Source organism: Hirundo rustica, chromosome 1 (assembly GCF_015227805.2).
Source record: "Hirundo rustica isolate bHirRus1 chromosome 1, bHirRus1.pri.v3, whole genome shotgun sequence".
Lineage (NCBI taxonomy): Eukaryota > Metazoa > Chordata > Aves > Passeriformes > Hirundinidae > Hirundo > Hirundo rustica.
In genome coordinates, this window is record NC_053450.1 from 53,331,904 (window position 1) to 53,353,467 (window position 21,564).

Consider the following 21,564-nt stretch of genomic DNA (forward strand, 5'->3'; position numbering starts at 1 on the left):
CCATTATTAAGGGTAGAAATATGTAGGTTTAAAAAAATTATATATTGATAATATTTATCATCCTTTTGGGATATAAAAGCCCCTCTTCAGCTGCTGTGTAATTGCGTTTTCTGTCATTTTTTTCCTCTTTTCTAAATATAAAGACGTAAGTCCCTTTTTTATATTCTTAAAAATAACATTCTGTGCATATTTTCACATCTTCATGGCATCTCTGTTATAAGCACATAAAACATAAGTATTATCTAATAGCTACAATGTTAAGGAACTTCTACCATAAGCCGGCATCTATTCAAGATAAACTGTGGTGTTCAGGGACTCTGCAGCACCTTTATGTCACAGATGTATTTAATAATAAGCATGAAGATTTAATAAAAATATTTCATAAAGGCTAACAAACCTTTTTTTTGGGTAGAACCTCTTAAAAATAAGATCTTGAATGGTGAAAGGAGAAAAAAAGCAGAAGACAAAGAAGGTAGATGATGCTCTCCGCTTACATTTCATGAGGAGAGGAAAGTTTGTGTCACTGTAGATTTTGGGATTGGCCTAAAACTGCTTGAAAGGGACAGTGTCTCCCCTCGAAAAGAAATCTCAAGGTATTTAAACTTCTCTGCTGTGTCAGTCCGGAGAAGTGTGGGAAGGCTGCTGAGAATTCAGGTTCCAAATTTATTTCCTTGATAATGAATCAAAAAATTAATAAGAGTAAGACAAGGGAAGAAAGGAATGGGAAAATATCTTCCATGTTATTTAAATTACATTAGTACTGGGGATCTAGAAAACACAGGACTAAGAAATTACTATTGCAACTATAAAAATTGGTCTGGGGTTTCCACCATTAAATGGATTTCTCAGTAAAAAGAAATAATAATTCATTTCACTAGCCAAAAAATCCAAGAATGTTTTTCTCATCTTCTGTTAAAACTACTTAAATATTTTTAACCTAAGGCAAACATCATGTCAACATATTTTTATAAAGTCTGCTCTTTATTTAATATTCCTTCCTGCTTTTCCTCTTTGATTTCTACAATAAGCACTGATTAATTCTTTCCTATTTTCATTGCTTTCCCAAGTGTAAGCTATTTTAGTCCTGTTAAGTGGCTGGTCTTGGAAGGGACTGTCAATCCTGATGTAGCCTAATTTAATTTTTTGATTGAGCATTCTGATTTTAACAATTCTGTCAATTTTCGTCAAAAAATGCACTGCAGAAAATAATTATTTTATGAGACTTTTTTTTAATCTATTCCTGCTCATATTGTTGTCCTCACTTTATATTAGCTTCTAAAATTCACATTTGAACTACAATACCCAGAGTTCTCTTCCAAGCAGCACTTTTCCATTATTCTGTTATTTAGTATATTTTTTACATTGATTCTCAGATGAAATGGAAAGAATCATTTGCTTATCATTAAAATGAAAGTTAAAGTTTGTATGATGACCTATATGTGTACGCCTCAGCTCATCTGTTTTCTGTTCTCTTGCCTTAATTTAGCTTTTGCATTAAAGCAGCAATCTAAAAGGATCTTCTAAAATACAGCAATTTTCCCAGTTATTCAGAAGGTTCTAGAACTCCCTATCGCTTGCTAAGACTTTTTTTACAGATCTGCTGAATGTTCACATGAAGAGCAGAGAGTCCCCAAAACAAATAGCTTAGTCTGGAGAAGTTGTTTGTGTGAAGTTGCAGACTGCATCACGATGAATATTTATATGGAAATGAATTGAGGTTGCACAGATAAAGCATGCTTCCCTGACTTAAAAGAAATTCGCTGTGCGATTGATACATACATTATTCACACGCAAAATAAGATCAGAGTCTTTTAATAGAAGTGTTCCCGAAGCCATGTCCTTTCCCTCTGCCTAGATCAGGTCTGTAGCAAGTAGGACTGTTCCTCGCTGTAAAAGCAGACTGTGATGGCTTTTTGCTCTGTATTTCAGATTGTGCAAGTCACATTTTAAAAGTGTCACAGTTTAGTCAGATTCGATCAGATTTTCTCCAAGCAAAAACCCCTGTTCAGAGCACAAAAAATATTAAAAACCCCTGATTTAACGCCACAGGTCAGCAGATTTTAAAGAAATCTTTACAAAGGTATTTAAAAGAGAATCATTAAGAGCCTTGTAAGTTTATTGTTCAAATTCCTGTAGAAGTAGCAACAAACTAAGTGCTACAGAGACAGCAGTAGTTATGCCTGCACAACAGTGCATTATGTTATCTGGTAACACTGCCAGGCATACAAGGACTCCAATTTTATTTGTTTTCCTAACACATTTTCCTTCCCGGCTTTATGCAGTACTGCAGAAAATTACCTTATCCCACAATTTGCATTTTAAATCTCATTCTAACTGTTTTCTTACTTCATTTGCTCAGAACCTAGTTTTCAAGCAAGCTGACCTACTTTTTATCTTATTTTGGTACTTGCAGTAAATTCCCTTTAAGCTTGTCTACTCCGACATTGCTTAAAATGTCTTCTATATTCTGGTAATCACTTCTCTTCTAGCAAAAAGATCTACCATGACTGATACAAGAAAGATAATCTGTTGGTCTTTCCGAAACCCAGTAAGAGGTTTTTACATTGCAACTTATGTTTCTCATAAAATGCTTTGTGAAAATGGCTGAGGTATTACAGAAGGTAAACCAAACAAAAATATTCATCTTGAGACAGATTTCAGCAAGTGCTGAAATTCAGCTGAAATCCCATTTTCGTACAGTTTTAAGCAAAGAAAAATAGTGCCTAATAATGGGAGGTACAAGGCAACTTTACTACAATAAAAGTAGTGACACTTTTATTGGTGTCACTAGTGGCCTGACTTTTAATAAACTTATATCAGATTTTTCAGCAGGATAGTTTAAGGAGGGTGCTTTAAGAGTCGCTAAATTGTTTACAGCATTTACATGGAAGGAGCTCTCCAAAAAGAAGTGGTAGATTGTTCTACTGCTCTCATGCTCAGATATGACAAGGTGCAAAAAATACCATGGTGATGAGTGAGAGATGATTTGATAAAATTAGGTTTGAATCACTGTTGCTCTACAACTATTACAGTTGTAGCTGAATTCCCACTATAAGGCTTATTTTTTCCCCCTTTAAAAATCTTCAAGCAACCAGTAAAACTGGCATGTGAAGTTTGTGGTGAAGGTTAAAGTTCTGTGAAGACAGAGTGGGGGGTAAGGAGAGAGAGTTTGTGTCAGTGTCTCTGTGCGTAGGATAGATGAGTTATAAATCCTGCAATGTCCCGTGAAGAAGACCAAGGGAAAATGCATGGTTTTCTGTCTTTTCAGTGGTCTTCTGTCTCTGGACAATTTGAGACTGGGAGGGGATCAGGGAACTCATCAAATCTCCAGGCATTTCACACAGAGATTTATTATTGTGGCTGTGCTTACTAGCAAGTTTTCCACCAGCAGCATAGGTTTCAGCCTTTAGAGAGCAAAACATATATCAAGGAGCAGTATTTTCCTCTTCCTGTATACCTGCAATGATACAGTAGGGCAGCACAGGCACACCAGTGTTTATTGTAAACTTCAAGAACAAGGATAATAGTACTTGTTCCACAAGAAGCAAGTAGATTTTTGACAAGTGTCTGTTAAAGAAGATAAGGGATATTCATCATCTGATGGCAGCTGGGTAAATCTTAGACCCCCTTATCAGTGAGGAAAATTAACCTCAACAGGAGTTTTGCAGCTATCTAGTGGTTACCATGGTACATGATTTTCTACTTTTTTTTTTTTTTTTTTTCTTCTAGCACATTGCTTTCCTCTTTAATAAACCCAAAAATCTTGCAGCATTTTTCACTAACCATCACTGAGGCTCCAAAAAAATCTCAAGGAAAATATGACAAAACCATTTAGAAATAATATCCCACTGCAGGTTCTGAATTTATAGTTTCTGAATTCATAGCAGTATTCTAACCAAGATACAGAAAAACAATATGGCAAAACTGTAGTCAGAATATGGATAAACTCATTCACCACTACAGGGACTTATCAGAGGAAAAAGAACATAAACAAATGTCCAGTCCCAGAACAGCTTCTCCTTGACTTTAAGATCCTTACCTTATCAAAATTCTTACAGGTTCATTTAACTGGAATCCCTTCAATTACCACACAGTTATATTTTCAAGGCAACTGCATTTACTATATTTGTTTTGGTTTGATAGCAAACACTCATTTCTTGGTTAAAGCTTGGAACATAGTATAAACCCCAATAAGCTATATAGTGTAGATAAATATTGTTAAATCAAAATTGCTAGAAAACTGGGAAAAGAACGCACATTATTTTCATATGAGTGTTCAAGAAATGCATAACTTGCCCTTCTTTTTACGAAAGAGTAAAAAACATCTTCTTGGGAAAAATATTTACAGATTTTCTTACTAGGCTTGTATTACTCCTTGGAGTAAATAAAGCCATCTCATGGACATACCCAGCTCCTGATATGACTGGATACCACCTCTAATTAGTTATTTCTTAGGCAGAACTACACACCAAAAGCAAAAAAGAAAAATCAGTTTAAAGTGATTTACTACAAGTTCATATCTAAAGATATTTATTGCTTAACCATCCCCACAATTTAAAAAAAAAAAAAAAAAAAAAAAAAAAAAAAAAAAAAAAAAAGGTGGATGGATTGAAGAAGGTCCCAAGAAAAGCCACAAAGATAATCCAAGGGCTGCAGAACCTACCCTACAAGAGGATTGAAAGAGTTATATCTTTTCTCCTTGGAGAAGGCTCAAGAATGACTTTCTTTTCTCCTTGGAAAAGAGAACGCCCAGGAGGGTCCTCATCACAGTATCCCTGTACTCTAAGGGTAGTCACAGAGACAAAATAGAAATGCCACAAGAAGCTATGTGGAGAAGACAAGAGGTCATGAGTGCAAGTTGCACCTGGAAATGTTTCAGTTCAATACAAGAAACATTTTTTTTATGGTGGGAGCCACATTCACAACCTTGCCAGGGGCATGGTAGAGACCCCATTGCTGGAGGTTTTCAAGATGCAGCTCGACAAGGTACTAGATGATCTCTTCTAGGCTGCCTTTCTCATGAAAGGTCAGACAGATGAAATTCTGAGGATCACCTCCCCAGAGGACAGTCCTGGGCTGTTCTATGATCCTATGATTCTAATTTCAGTTAACACAATGAGACTCATGGCTAATTAGTGCTACTGAAAAACTGAGCCAGTCATTAAGTCCTGGTTTGGATGACTAACCTTCAAAAATTCCATGAAAGATTCTTCAAAGAGTATTCAGATCAGAAAACTGCAACATTCTGACTTTTTGCTTTAAATTCTTGAAAATCTCAGACCGCGGTAATCCGGAAGTAGTGATGATCACTATTCCTCTGGGGAAAGAGAGAGGACAGGCTGCTTATTGTTTCTTATTAGAAGTTACAAGAAAAGAATTAGGGAAGACTTCTTTCTCGAGACAGTTTGCTCTTGTAGGTCACGGAAGGATCTTTCAGTGAACATACTGTATGTGACACTTTATAAGGTAGAGTATTTATTTCAGTGTTTGGCAGAGCAGTCAGTTCTTTTAAGGATCCTACCTATACATAGCTGTTAATACATGGGCTGCTATTTCAAAATTAATTATAAAGCATGCGATTTTACGCTGCCATTTTTTTCTGACAGGTCTCTTCTCTAATCGTGAATTTATCATCCACCCTCCCTGTTACTGAGCACACACTGTACAGGCCCAGGAGCATTTTACAGGAGAAATTTTACCTAACCTGAACTCATTTTGCCAGGTTATGGCGTTTCTTCTACTGTTTGGAAAGCAGTTCATGGTTGTGCAAATGCTGTTGTATGCATTGAGCTCTAAGGATCACCTTCACAAAAGTAAGTATGTCCCTCAACATTTGGACCCCAAATATTAAGCCCCTAACTTTCACCACTGCTTTGGGGTTTGCTTGTTGTTGGGGTTTTTTCATGGTTTTGTTATATTGTTGGATGAGTAGCAAATTCTCCTATGTGATCCAAGTACAAAGGAAAGTATACAGCCACTAATCCAGGATCCCAGCTACCCAGTCCATTTAGATTCCTCTTATCCAAATCCCAATTTGTTTTCAGCCAAAAGCTGCAATCTTTCACTCCCAGCCTAAGAAATATTGTATCCCTGCGGTCCGTAAAGATTGTGAGCCAAGGCAGAGCAGCTCTGCAATAGTGATGAAACATCCTCTGCTGTGATGTAACTGCTTACACGTTTTGCAAGAAGGTTGTAACCAGGACACTGTAGAGTCAGGTACTAAAACGTGCAACAGAAGCAAAAGCTATGGGGTGGCTTCTCAGAGCTAAAGAATCTAAATAGCTGGCGAGCATTTTGAAGGGTATAAGAGAACAATGTCTAGAGTGTGCTGCATCTTCCTAATATTTTCACTGGCAAAATTTCTTTTGTGTGGTGCCGTCACAGACAGTTGATACTTTCAGTTAAAAGGAATCTATTTATTTTATGCCTATGTAGGTTGGGGATTTTTTTCCAGTGAATGTTAGCACACAACTCACTGCTCGGTAAATACGTATTTTTATAGGATGTTTGTTAAATCGTTTGACACAAATAGATCTGTCACAGAACCAATTCTGTTTCCCATATCCAGAAACTAAAAACTGTGCCCGATTTGCTCTTATTCATTAATTGTAAAAAGGTGTGGGAATTTTACCTCCCTCTGTTTCTTCATATTGCATTATATAAACAGTGGCATCTATTAACAGAATATTGATCACTGAAAAAAAATTTAAAAAAAAAAATTAGGAGACAAAACCAATGACCTAATACAACAGGTCATTACAAAATCCAAAGAGATGCTGGATGAATAAAGACGTTCATGAACGCAGTCAAGGTTACTGGAGTTAAGAGTCTCTAATTTATGCTAAAGGTACATGTCAGTCATAATAGTGAGCGCACGGCGTGAGCTTCGCTTTAAGATTCAGAGACCCAGTTTCATCCACAAGCCACGTGCCCCCGAAAAAGGACTGCTGAGATTATGAAGAACACGGAGACGCATGAGGCAGAAGGGGAGCCTATTCGAGACACATTCCAAGTAACGTGAATTTTTCCAGGTCTTCTCTTGAGGAGGGCTGCCGCCGCCTTGGAACTGGCTTTCTAGCACCAGCCTTTCCTCCACAGCCCACAGCAGCACGCTGCTGGAGTACTACTGCTGCCAACACTGACGGAGACAGCGAGCAAACCCCAACATTGCCTATTATTTTCTCCTGCCGTCGCACCCAAAGCCTCCCTCCCACGGCACCCTTAGTCAGCGCGTGGGCGAGGAGCCGCATGTGTGTGCACAGGGGCTCAGAACCGCGCTGTAGCTGCGGGGATGCCAGGCTGGCGGGGGCTGCCTCGGCCCTCTCCGGGGCCGCTGTCACCCTGCGGGGTCCCTCTCAGTGAGAGGCCTCCGCCTCGGGTTCTCCCCCAGCGATGCCGGGGGAGACGTTGTCTGTCAGGGACATAGCCCCGGAGAGGGGTAGGGGCGTGCGCGGCTCTCGGGGCTCGCACAAGGCGGCTCGGCGGCCCTTCCCGGCAGGGAGGAAAAAGAAGGAGGGGGGAAGGAAGCCAGGAAGGGGGGGCGGCGCGGGGGGCGAGGGTCTCCCGGGCAGGGCGCGGAGCGGGAGTTCCGGGAGACCCGGGCCCCCCGGGGCGGGCTGGGCGGGGGGCTGCGCTCCGTGTGCGCCTGTGTGCCGGCGCGGCGCCCCCGCCCTTCCCCCGGCGGCGCTGCGCGGTGGGCTGGCGCTGGGGTATTTACGGTAACGTGGACCCGGCGGTGGCAGCTCGGTCGGTGTCAGGTGATCGGCGCCGAGCAGCCGCCGCCACAAGCCGGGAGGAAGATGCAAGATGGCCCAGCGGGGCCGTGAGGGGCTCCGCGGCGCCCCTTCCCCGCCCGCCGCCGCCGCCTGCTCGGCCGGCGGGAAGCGCTGAGGCCAGCGCCGCCGCGCCACAGCCCGTCCCCGGCGGGGGCACCGAGCCATGGGGCTCTGCTACAGCCTGCGCCCGCGGCTCTTCGGCGACGCCGGCGGCGGCGGCTCCATCTCCAGCGCCGGCGCCGCCTCGGAGCCCGAAGCGCCGGCGGAGCCTCACGCCGCCCCGCAGCCGCAGCCTCTCGGCGTCCCGCTCCGGCCCGGCGGTAAGCCCGGCGGGGAGGCGGACGGGCCGCCGCTGCTGCTGCTGCAGAACGGCGGCGGCAACGGGGCGGCCCCCGAGCGGCAGCCGGCGCTGCCCAAGGCCGGCGGCCCCGGCCTTGGCGGCGGGGGGAAGGCGGCGCGGCAGCAGGCGCTGCACCAGCCGCCGGCGCTCCAGAGGACCTGGGAGAAGCTGCGCCTGGAGGAGCGGGAGGCGGAGAAGGAGGCGAGGAAAGTCAGTAAGAGCATCGACCGGGCGCTCAAGGAGCAGAAGCGGGAGTACAAGCAGACGCACCGCCTGCTGCTGCTCGGTACGTGTGTGTGAGTGTGTGTCTGTCTGTCTGTCTGTGCGGGGGTGTGCCGGGGCGGGCAGGTGCCCCGCGGGGCTCCCCGGCAGCGCCCCCTCCCCGGCTTCCCCTGTTTTCCTTGGGCTCCCTCCATCCCTCCTTTGTCTCCCTGCTGCCCCCCCCCCCTCCTCAACCCCCCGGCCCTGCCCTCCCGCCCCCCGGGCCGTGTCCGCCCCGGGCTTTCCCCCAGCCAGGTTTACACCTTCTTTTCCCTTCCTCCTCCTCCTGGTCTCTCCTCCCCGCTACTGGCCCTGGCAGTGGTTTTGCAATGGAGAACGCGCTCGGCGCTCGTCGGGCGAGGGCGAGCGGCTCCACCCAGGCGGGCGGGCGGGAGCGATGCGGATGGGCGAGCGGCGGGGTCCGCCCGGGTGGAGCAGCCCTGCCCGGGCCGGGGCTGCCCCATCGCCCGCCGCGGGAACTTCGCTCGGCGCCCTCGCAACTCGGAAACGTTAACGGTAAAAAAAAAAAAAAAAAAAAAAGAATTTTTTTTTTTTTTAGAAGCACGGTAGAAAGAGGAAAAATGGCCATGCATGCATGAGATGTGTGTAGCCTGTGGATGGTCCTCCTATGCCGTGTGCAACCAGGGATGGTTTAATAAGGAGCGGGTTGCAGCTCCTAAATAAGAGGAGTGGTGATGAGAAATAGGCTCCTTATTTAAAGAAGCAGTGAGCGGAATTAGGGGAAGTAAGCGGGTGTATATGTGTACATTCCTCAGACATCGCCTCTACTACAGGATGTGTTCTTCATCTGAGATGCTCTCAGATTTTTTAGGGATGACTTGCCAGCTTTTGTCCCCTCTTCTCTGAGGTGCTACGTGCGGTCTGCTGTTGCCGCTGCTCTTTCTAAGCATTAGTTAATAGTCCTCTCCAGAGGATTTGTACCAGCTGATACATTTACAGTATGAAAACCACAGGGGTATCTAATACAAGCATCTCATTTCCTGCAGGAAACAGAACAGTCATACTGCAGGGCTTTTTTTTTTTTTTTTTTTTTTTTTTTTTAATGGTTTGAGCAGAGGGCTTATTTGGCCTCTTAGCTGTGGTCATAAATCTCTGTTTTCTGTTAGCGTGAAAATACTGATTTGCTTTTGCGTTAGCTTCCTTGCCTGTTATCGTAAAGTTGCGTGGTACGGAGTTCTGGTGCTTATTTAAGTGCATTCCAGATTTGGGGTAGTCTTTACATCCTTCCTTATAAAACTCAGTTTCTGTTTTACTGGATTCCTTCATTCCTGTTGGTAGGTAAGGGGAGGAGAAAATATGAAATACAGCAGAGCAGTGGACAAAAGGTATGCCAGAACTGTAGTGTAGTTTCCAAAAAACAAATCATGTGCTTTATTATTACCCATAAAATACCAGCTTGTAGGATACTAGTGCAGCGGGTAGAAAGAAAGAAGGAAGAAGATGTAATTCATATTCCATGGAGTTATTATTATTAGTAGTGGTAAAATATCTCTCCTGGTCCTTGAACTGTTGCAGTAATTAACTCATCAATACACCTTTTTAAATGAAATGTTAATTTTTTAATTTTTTTTTTTTCCTCTATGGCTGCAAGAAGACAGAGATCCTGTTTGGTGGCTTTCCTCTGGAGAGGATTATCATTGCTTGAACAAAAGAATTCTAACAAATAGATACTGTGTGTAGTGTATAACATGGGTGGTTGTCATAGTAAACCAGAGCAGTAAACACCTGTTCGGAAACAACGCCATTTGAAAAATAAATCATCTTTGACTTTTGGCACCCTGAAAGAAATTCAATGCTCTTAAGACTCCCTGCGTTGAATCTTGTTTAAAATCCGTGTCATCATCAAAAAAGAGTCTCTTGATCTCTGTATTGCCGGGTGGAAATGTTGGATTGTTGTTTCAGGCCTTGCAGATCAGGGCCTGACTTAAATGTTTCATTTGGATGTAGGAAGAGCTGCAGGTGCTTTGTATTGCTTTTTGAAAGTAGTGGAAATTCTGCTGTATATAAGAGGAAATTATTTAGAATGGGGAAGGGTTTATTTATCAGAGAAGTAGTGAAGCAAAATTGCATCGCATAAGATATTTCAGTCTTGCACAGAGGAAAAAACTTAGAATGTACACAAACGTGTTTTAGAATAAAGAATATTACCAGCCTGATATTTTATAGCATTTCAAGTTGTTAATAACTGGATCCCTGTCCCTAAGGTCTTCCTGGCAGAGTGAACCTGAAAAGCGTACCTTTGCTAGAGAGAGGAGGAGTATTTTTGTACATCAACATGGAGGAAATGCACAGCAGAGGCGAAATGGTGAACGCAGTGACAGCAGAGCACCGTCACAGAACAAACAAAGTTGAGCAACAGCGTTGGTGTGGGCTTTGTGTTTCTTTTTTTAAACACGAGTTTGTAAATAATAGCTTCATTTTGGCTTGTCCTTGTATATCCCCTACATTTACTGGGGCAAGTTTAGAGCATATTATTGAAATTTTTAGAGAAAAATACAGCGTATATTTTAAGGAGCTACTATTAGATATCAAAATGCACTATGCAAATAAATGCACTAACATAAGAATACTAAGAATCTCCAGAATCTAAATAAGTAGTATATTAGAAGAGAAGCTTATAAATCTTTGAAAATGACCTTTCCTTAAAAGCACACATGCTCTTTTATTATGTCAAATGAAAACAATCAGCTTTGTGATGAGCTGTGCATATAAGTTACCGAGATATTGTGAAGTGTCAAAGGCCTTTTGTAGTGTATGTTGGTAAATATCTCTCAAAGAGTATGTTCTTGCCTGTCACAGCTCCCCCCCAACTAATGTCTGGTGGTGCACGTGATGTTTTGACACTCTCCCCTAACCTACATTGGGAAGCACTTAATGTGTTTTGTCATAACCACAGATTGTGAAAGGGAGGGTGTGCAGTAAGTGCTCAAGATCAGCTCTCTGTCTGTGCCTCCCACAGAAATAGATGTTTAAGTATCAGGTGGCTGTAGCTGTGATGCTGAGGCTTTACTGGTGCACTGGAGTAACAGCAGACATAGTTTGGGTCCATTTGTTTTTCTTCTTCGGAAAATAAGAGCCTACATAAAATGGAAACTGGCTTTCCACCGCAGCTGGCTGTTTCTTGCTTAGCATCCACTTTAAAAATACAAGAAATTGATTGATTATTGGGTGCTGTATAATTTGGGGGGGGGGGGGGGGGGGGGGGGGGGGAGGGAATTTCCTTTTCTTTTGATAAATGAAGTGTTCATCTCTGCAGAATTCTTGGGATGCTTTTACCCTGAGATGAGGATTTTTATTTTTTGAACATATGGATTTATTGAACATATTTGCGGGGTTTGATCGGAGTTTTGTAGCTTTGGTTTCTGTCTTGTGCTTGGTCTTTTCTTTCCAGAGAATTGCAGTCAACCTCTTCTGCAAGACTGTTGTAGCTGCTGCTTTCTAGAAACATTACAAATCACTTTATAGAAGCAATTTACATTCTCATTTGCAGTCTCGTATTTTAAACTATTTCATGAGTAAGTGGGGTGAAGGGGAATTGGTTTTAAACAGAGTGTTAACCATTGTGGTATAATTAAGGCTCATGTAATGTTGAAGTAAGGTATAGATTGATTTTTTTTTTTTTTTTAATTTTTTTTTTTTCCTAGATAGCTGTTGTCTTCTAATCTGACTCCCATTTTTTTTCCATTTACCCTCACTAGGATAGGTTGCTATCCTAACTTTGGATGACTTTCTCAAGCAGAACACAATCTTTTACACTTCCCTACTAAATTGAAACTGAAAGTGTTCTGAGTAAAAGCTTTTCTGTTCAACAGAAACTGAAAGTAATGGTATAAGGATTGAGAGAGGGGAAACAGAGATAGTCAGTTTCTTCACTTAAAAGGTACTGAAACTACTCACGTGATATTGAAGTACTGACTTGATAGTGAAATATCTATATGTTTGGTGATGTTCGTGTACAAAAGCATAGAAAACATTCCTCTGACTTGATGGAAATCAAACACAAAGATGCTTGGTCAAGCTTGGGAAACTCCTACACAGGAGATCCCAGAAAGCTCAGAGGTGTATAACAAAAGTAATGGGTTTTTTTGTTTTTTTTTTTTTCTTTTCTTAACTATGCACCAAATGACTGTTGTCAGAAATGAACTTTTTGTGCGGAGAGTTTCTGGTCTGTCAGTGGCTTTTAGACTAAAAGTACAGTCTCATGTATGTTCTGCATCAGCACATCCTTAAGTTCATCATATATCCTTAAGCCAATTTTAAATCTTAAGCCTAGTGAATTTTATTTTAAAAATAATTTTAACTTGTATTTGGTGTCAATTTGTGCATTTTGATAAATACCTGAATATAGTTTAGCTTGCTGTGGTGATACTTCCCTTGTGTCTGCATACAGTTGAATGTTTGAGGTGTTTTTCGGTTACCACCAGAGATGACTCCTTCCCTGGTCTGTAAGGGAGCTTGGCATATTTAGGATCCTTACAGCCAGCCACTTCTGATATGGAGATAATGCACAGGTAATTGGTAGGAACAGATATTTTCAGGACTTTGAAGTCCCAGGCTGCAGATACTGACCAATGTAATAATGCAAAAAGGTTTTATAACCCCTAATACTTTGCATAATTTGCATGTCTTTCAAAAGCTCTTCTGCTTTTGTTGTAACTTATGGAATCACAGGAAGTGGGACAAGCACTCCTTTCACAGGAGGAAACTGGTAGGTAGAAGTCATCAGGACATTTGGGATCAGTTCTTAACTTCGTGGGAGCTTTAAGTGTACTGAAAACAATCCCTGATCTACAATACTTAGCTTTTCTTTATCTTTTAATTAAAAGCTAATTAGATTTAGCCCATATTTAGGTGTTTTTACTTATTCCCATTCTTTGATTGATTTTGCTTCTCTTTAATCGCTCAATATTTAAGAAAAAAATAACTAAATCACTTTTCCCTGTGTTAAGTGTAGCAATCCTGGAAGGCTTTAAGCACTGTGGAAAGGTGGGTTCTGCAGCTCTTAATTAGAACTTTTGGTTATTAGGCAAGTTTTGTGTATCAGTGTGTATTCCACGAATGCTTATTGGAATGCAGTGTCTTAACTAAGCAAACTTTGCAGGTATGCTGTGTCATTTTAAGATCCCATTACCACTGTAACTTTATGACTGATGAAATTTTGAAGAGCATGTAAAACTTCTCGATTTGAATATTTGTGTTTAGTTTCCCCATGCCTCCCCCCACAATAGTTTAGAAGAAATACAATTTGAAACTTTGTTACCATGTTCATCCCTTTCCTCTCCCCAACCCACACACCCAGTTTCGTTTTCTTTTGTTTTATCATTTTTTGACCCAATGCGACCACAAATTTGGGGAAATACTTAATGGTGGGTGTTTTTTGCAGACTTATGGCTTCCCTCAACTTACTTTTTCAATTCAGGTACCATTTGAGCTTATAAAGTTGAATTACATTTTTTTAAAGTTTTGTTGTTGTTGTTGTGTGTGTTTTGGTTTTTTTTTTAATCCAACAATCTGCCCAAGCTGTGGCAGAAACTTGGCCTGCCTTCTGCTTACTAAGTTTAACTTATTTGATAGTTAGACCTGTTCTAGAAACATTTTGGCTTTGCTGGGTGATGTGGAAATAGTTCTTCTCTCCATGGATTTTTGAATAGCAGTAAGGAAACAAAATGGTGTAAATAAGGCAACAGAGGTGCTGCTTGTTCTCACATAAAAGGGATAGAAACTTATGCAGGATCTGGAGGAAGTGCAGCCTTGTATCTGGCCTGTGTACATCATCTCTGTGCTTTTTCCAAGAGTGGATGAGCATGTCAAGTACACTGACTGGCATATTTTCATATTATCCCTGTAGCACTGTATGAATGTATGTGTGAAAATCCTGTGTCTTGTGATTTGTCTGCACATGAATATTAAAGCCTTGCAGAATAAGCTGTACAAAGAAGGAAATGTGTGCTGCTTGGGACCAGAATAGGTAAAAACTACTTAAGAAAGGATTTATCATTTTCTTTTCCTGTGTTCATGTGCAGAAGATAAAAGAATCCGAGCAAAAAGCTGCTAATTCGTGTCTGTAACGTAAGATGTAACATCAATCACCTGTAGTGGAACATCTTTGCTGATAAGATCTCTTTGAAGTAAAACTTGTATTGCATCCTCAGAATCTGGTATTTTATGTTTGGTTGGTTTTCAACTTAAATTTGAAGAATTATAGATTCCACTTATATTTAAGGTGAAGTTGGGTTTCAAGAATAATAAGTTTGTCCTTCTGAAAGTACTGTTACTGTAGTAAGTCAGATCCTGGTAGAGTTATAAATTCTGTGCTGTTATCTTTATTTTGGAGAAGAATTTACGTCATGTGGGAACAACATGGCATTTTGCAGCTTAAAGCTGTTTAAAAGTAGAAGGGTTTTTTTTTCCCCCAAAGTATTTAAAATAAAAAGAAAAAATATTGAAAAGTTTTGCACTTTTTCTATGATAGACAATACACTTTTAACAGTTTCTTTTAAGGAACTAACTTTCTTCATTCCTTTCAAGGGCAAAAAGGGGTTCTTAGCAGTCAATTCAAGCAAATTATCTAGTTGCTCTTCAGAAAAAGAGACCGTTCCTTCTGTGATTTGGGTTAGTGCATGCAATGGAGATAAGCAGCAGGCTGAAAAACATCTGTAATAAAAACATGACAATAAATTGAGTCCTCATTCTCTGTGGATATCGTTTTCTCACCCCCAGCCTCTCTTTCTTAATTTGGAAATCCATACTTTTCGATACATGTAATATACTCTGTGTTTAATTTGTCGTCTCTGGATTAAAATGGATAAGGAAGAGCTGTATTTTTCCACCATGAGGAGTGAAGGCTATGTTAACCTGCCAAAAGTGTGGGTGAACACTGATCCTTAGTATTGTGTGCAATTGTAATTTATATTAAGCAACTTAAACTTTTATTGAAAACTGTGGTGAATGTTGCTGAGACATTGCCAACTCTTCTATGCTGCAAGTCTCTGAACTAAAGGGAATTCATCATTCTGTATCTTGGAGCAAATGCAGAATGCACTTCATGGTGTTAGGCAGTGCCTTCTTCAGAATCATCTTTATTTTACCTCACATGTGGAGGACAAAACTACAACAGAAGCAAGTTGGGGTGTTTTTGGTTTTTTTCCTTAAGTGAAAGCACTCTTTCCAGGTTCATGTTTGAATTAATTTTTTATGTTGATTGTAGAATCATTTTCTATTCCGGATGATATTTTTTCAGATAGAGGCGCACACGTTTGTCTGTGCGTGCACACATGGCCTCTGAAGTTCTTGTAAAATGCAGGGGATTGCTCTGAGGAGTCCAGGTGAGATAAACCAACCTTCAAGAATATGTGGTTGGATTATGTCTTGGCATATCTCATAGCCTGAAGTCTTCATAAGCATAGGGCAAGTGTAGTGGATTCTATAACAAGATTGCTTTTTTACATCCTTTGACTAACTGGACATCTAAATTACAAAATGGACTTATGGTGTTATCTTCTGCCTGTTCTGAGCTTCCTGTATTTGTGTAATTCCCTGTCTAGCAGAGATAGGAACATGATATTAAGCACTTCTAACATGTCAGCCATTGCAAAGATGCATTTAATTTTTTATGTTCTTTTATAAACTATAAACCTAAAATGCAGAAGAATATAATAATTTGTATAAAGGGCATACACAGAATTAAGCACTTCATAATCTGAAAAGATATGATCAAAGAGTTTGGGGGGGGATTTTTAGGGTTTGGTTTGTTTGAATTTTTTTAAAATCTAATTTTTAAATAGGCAAAAAGACTCTCCTTTCTAAGTGGCAAGATGCAGTGGAAGGTATTTACATCTCATAATGTATTACTTAATTTAGTCATTTCATCACCTAATACTAAAAACTGAATAAATTTAAAAATTCCTTGATGTGTATGAGACATTCTTCTGCTTCAGCTGTGCCTAAGAACCTCATAGTACACTGTAAGTCTGGGACTGTTACGTGTGAGGCTGTGCAACCTAGTCATGTATAAACAACCAGGAAAATGGCATGAAGGACAGGCTATAACTTCAGAAGACTTTCAGATCCTTTTATTCATTGGGTCTACTGACTTCTGAGCATGGCTGAAGGAAGAAGAGTAGCTGTTTTGCCTTTATCCCTTGAAAATATTTCCATGAATGAAAACAGATGGGAACTACAGGACAATAATTCTGGTTTAGATTGAGTAGTTGATCCTCCTTTGATTTAACATTTTGAAAGAAGAACAGAAGTCTCAAATTCTTTAGAGTATTTTCTCACACTTGGGATGGGGTGAGGGGAACAAAAATACCCAACCAACCAGGAAACCACCCATCTGTCATGTAAATTCTGATGGCTTTGTTTTGTTTAACAGAGCAGTACTTCAAATTCATATTAATCTGGACTGTCCCTGCAGATGAAATAGCACCAAGAGGGGAACACAAGCTTTTGACACTTAGAGAAGGACTGGATAGCAAGCTGTATTTAAATAACTGCCATCCATTGCTCCTTTTAGTAAATACATTTTTCTTCTTAATTTTGGGAATATTTTTACATTTTCTGTGATTCTTCAGTGTCATGAAGCATTTATTTTGCCTTAATGGAAGACCAGTAGGGAAACACTAGAATTGAGATTGATGTTGTGCTTCCTGACACCTTGCTTCCAGACCAGGTGCCATAGCAGTCCCTCTTCCATGAAGTTCCTCATGCACTCAGAATATGTAAATCTGTTATTCTGAATTCTATTGCTGCTCCCTCAGGTTTTCTTATTCTGCTCAGTTCACACCTGAGTTCATGAGCTTGTTTGTTCAGTAGTATCTTTCCCACTTGTTTACTATTGAAACAGTACAGTTGTTGTCTTGTTCATTTTAGAGTTTGGGTTTTTTTAAATGGGGAACTGACAATAATATTTTAGGGGGCTATATATTCGCTCCAAGGGCCTTCTACTTCTTCACTCCGTGTGAAGGGGTGAAAATGTTTGCTCAGCAGAGGTGGGGTGGGGGGGAAGAACAACTGCCTGCAGTGGTGTTTGGCCTGTGATATGCAGAGCTTTACTCTGTCAGGGGAACCTGGCTCTAGGTGAATGTCAGCTATGTCTTTGAACTGCCTGAAGTAGAAGAAAAACTGTTTCATGGAAAAGCTGAAATGGAGAGAGGAGTTTTTTGATACTTGAAGTTGCTCATAACTTAATGTAGAAAGGATCACCTGAAGAGCACTTGATTCCCTATCGACTCCCATTTGGCAGTAGTCCTTGTCTAATTAAAGCAGATTCACAGATATGTGATCTATCTGCCAGAGACTGAATTAATGCTTTTTAATATGTCAGGAAAAGGTAAAGCAATGCAGTAAAAGGTCACACAGCCTTACAGATATGCTAGAGAAGGATTTGGAGGGTGGGCAGGGAATACGGGGCTATCTTTTCATGCTGCTTCCTACTGTCAACAAGTACCACTGCTTGTGCTCCTGATCCAGCTGTTCCAGGAAAAGCAAACAGGCTCTGATGCTCTGAAACAGAATGAGCAGTTGTTCCACACTTGGTCTGATTCCCTATCCAGTGCTGAAGAGCAGGTACATGTTAATACCTTGTTCTGCTCTAAGGGGAGGCCATTCATCCTAATACTACAGTTTCTCTGGGTTTCTGTGCACTGGTTGTGTCACAGTCTGCCAGGGTTCTGCAGCACCTCCTGTTCTAGTACATGTAGATTATGTGCAGGGCAAAACAAATACATAACCTTCTGAAGCCGAAACAGCATAACATCAGTACATCCTGCTGTGCTGACTGCCACTGAAATGTAGCCTTTTCTTAATGACAGCATTTCTATTAAGATAAAGATGGCTGGATGAGTATGGGAGCAAAAGTATTCTTTTTGTTTTTCTTTTTGTTTCCTACCCTTACTTTAAAACTAAGAACTTGTGCTGTTTGGGGATTGTTGAGAGGGCATTTTTTCATATATATTCTCTATCCTGATACCCTGATACAAAACAATTAGTTAATCTGATAAAGGAGTAATTAAAAAATTGATTTAATTATCTGTTCATGTGATGTACAAAGAAATGTTGAATTAATCTCTCTTTATCTTGTGTCAGTCGAAAATAATTTGAAGATATTACTGAGTCCCACATAAATAAATGGACAGCATCTTTTGAGTTCAGTCCTTTATTCCCTAACACAGTTCTCTCTCTGAAGTTAGACTGATAAAGACTTTGGTAGTGGTAGCTGTTTCATCAGCTTGAGGTAAGAAATTAAACAATTAGACTTTAGGAGTTTATGAATAATTAGACTAAAGTCCAGAAGTGACTAGCAAGATTTTTCCATTTGACTATATATGTAACCAAGACATCATTTCACTTCCTCATAGTCTCTGTGCTTTAAACTCATAAAGTAGCTTGGATTTTAACATTAATATTACACTATTAATTCACACAAAGTATTCAAGCAGTGTTATTGTTTTGAACCCTTGTTCAGAATAGGACACACACTGTCTCACCCATTCACTTCAGCTTCTATTGGGTTGGAATTCACTTGCCTTCTCCATCTTGTTTTGTATTTGTAACTCACATAGTTACTCCATTCCTCAGAAGAAAACAATCTAGAATATATTCTTCAAAAGCTAAAAGTGCCATCACCTATTGCTCTTGTCTGACTGTTTTTTCCAATGTGTCAAAAGTGGGCAGTACCCGCTTTAATGGTGTTTGTGTTTCATTTCTGCAGGAAGCATTGGTTTTATTTTTTGAATTTGTTTATCTGACAATTCATGATTAGTATATATCCAAGTGTTTCTGAAACTGGCCTATAAAAATCTTTGTACTCTGCTTCTGCTGCTCCTGGAGATATCACCTTTCAGTGGCTCATGGAAAAGTATTACTTGACTGTACCAGGTTTATCACAGTTGCTGTTCTCCAATGTTGCTGCTTGTCCACACTTGAGTTTTTTGATAAGCTAGCATTATTCACAGTGGTATCTTTAATCAGTGGGTAAAAGTTTACTGTAACCAGTTGATGGTTCACACTTCATTCTTGAAATCCATATATTATCTGATTCCTCATTCACTCAAAATATGTTGTATTGATTGTTTGCAGAATCACATCAGGCATACATGTACTGCTTATTTATAATATCAAATTATATTGACATAAGCCTTCAACTTAATCAACTGTGTTTGCTATCAATATTCCTCAGATACTCATTTTTAATTAGGCAAATAACTTATTACTGATTCATTGGCATTAAATAGTAGATTCCAGTCCTGTTCTTGATGGAATGTGATTTTTCTCAAACTGGGTGTGATCTAAATAATGGCATCTCATACCTTAAAAAAACCTTGATTTTCTGATGCCTTCAGGTTATCTCATAGAGTAGCAGTAGTTGTGATTGACATTCCTTGTGCTGTTTTCTGTTTTGATTTGCAGGGCATGCTCAGGTGCTTCTTGTAGAGAGTTATCTTGTAAATATTAAGAAAAGAAATGTTTACATCACATTGTGAAGACAGAGGGCAAGAATCTCTGTTTAAAGAGCTATTTGTGTTGACACACAGGGAATTTGTTGTTACTGTTTTATGGTGAAGAACCTAACTTGATATTTCTAGGTGAATATGAATGGTTTTGTTAAACAAATAAATCGGTTAACCACGACTTGGTCTAGCACGGTGCAGAAGAGGATGCTGCTATTTTGATTTCTTGTTAAACAAATAATTTTGTTAACTTGAGATACTTTGGAACCAGCAGTATTTTGCTCTGCCCTTTTCATCTCTATTATGTAGTCTGGTTTTAGGGTGTCCTTTTCTTAAAAAAAGAAACCAGCTGCTTATTTAAATTGACAGTTTCAACGAGCTTGAAAATGCTTTATCAAGATGAAGTACTAGGCCAGTTAAATACCTACTGCTACTACTGACCAGCACAGGAGAAAAAAGATAATCTCATGATGTTGTGTTTTTTGTTTTCTTCTTTTATTTGTTACTGGCTGTGGTCCAGAAGTGTCTTCTGTACTATGTTAGATCTTGCAGGCAGTTGCTTGGACCTTTTATGAATGCTGTCTTTCAAATCAGCTGACCCTTGTTACTTTTTGCCTTCTTTGTTTATGGCTGAAAAATTACTTATTCAGGTTTTGAAACAATCTTTACCATAAAGGAGTCCAACTCAAAATGTAAAGCTCTTAAATTCAAGCGTTTAGTAAACTAGCACTTTTATTTTAGGTCAGGTTTTTGGTGGCATTTTTTAATAGTAGTTAGGAAGGGTAATACCTTTTACAAAAACTGCTTATTGCCAGAATTATTGTATGTGATACATGTTGGAAATCAATCCTTACTCTAACCTTTTACTAAAATAAAGGAAGGGTTCTTACCTTCACAGTCCTCTTTTTAATAGGCATTTGACTGATACTTAAGTCTCTCTGAACACATTAAAGTAGTTTAGTTTTTAAACTCATCCTGAACATGCACTAACAACTATCTCAGTTCATAAAATACCTGACCAAGTCTGTCTTCCCATCATAGACAGTATGGGTTTTGATGCTGAGGTGTACACATTTCTTTCGGAACATCAGATGGCTTGAAACTCTTTCTTGACCCCCATCCCTGGTTAACAATGCATTTAACATTTCAAAGGGTAGCCCTTCCCCTGTTGGTGTTCTGATAAATGCTCTAACTGGAGCCTGGGCTTCTAGCATTTTAATTAACTCTCTACACAGGGACCCTTCCTGTGGAGAAAACATGCATTTTCTTTTAAAAGAATTTCCAGAATAGATTGTGAGCATAAACTGTGGAGGAGGAAAATTTACTTACAAGTATAGGAGCAGTTGTGTTTCTGATTTTGCAGTAGTATATAAAGATCTGAAATTATCAGTCAGTGTAATGTGAAAGTATATAAAACACGTGCTTTTACACTGAAAGCATAGTAGGTCCTGCTGTGACTGCAGGACTCCCAAACGTGAACTTAATTTTGTGGTGTCATCAGTCTGGAATTTACTTCTTGAGTTGGAAGAGGGAGCTGAGATCCAAAAGCATGACAGAAAATTTTCCTGAGTCCTGATTTCTCTGTTTGATTATGGCACACGTCCTCCAAAGTACTTCAGAAGTACTGAGTGGTCTTGTCTTCTGCCAGCTTCACTTGGAGTCAAATGGTCAGCGCTCATGAAGACTTACAAAAGTGTTTTGTTTCACAGTCTGAATG

General features: G+C 40.1%; 1 protein-coding gene across 1 annotated transcript in view; it reads left to right on the top strand.

The window, feature by feature from the left end:
* The first annotated feature begins 7,938 nt into the window (after nt 1–7,938).
* GNAL (G protein subunit alpha L) overlaps nt 7,939–21,564 on the top strand; it is a 177,509-nt gene continuing 163,883 nt past the window's right edge. Inside the window, exon 1 of the mRNA XM_040062815.2 lies at nt 7,939–8,401. Coding sequence (XP_039918749.1) covers nt 7,939–8,401 — 463 coding nt within the window. The remainder of the gene's footprint in view (nt 8,402–21,564) is intronic.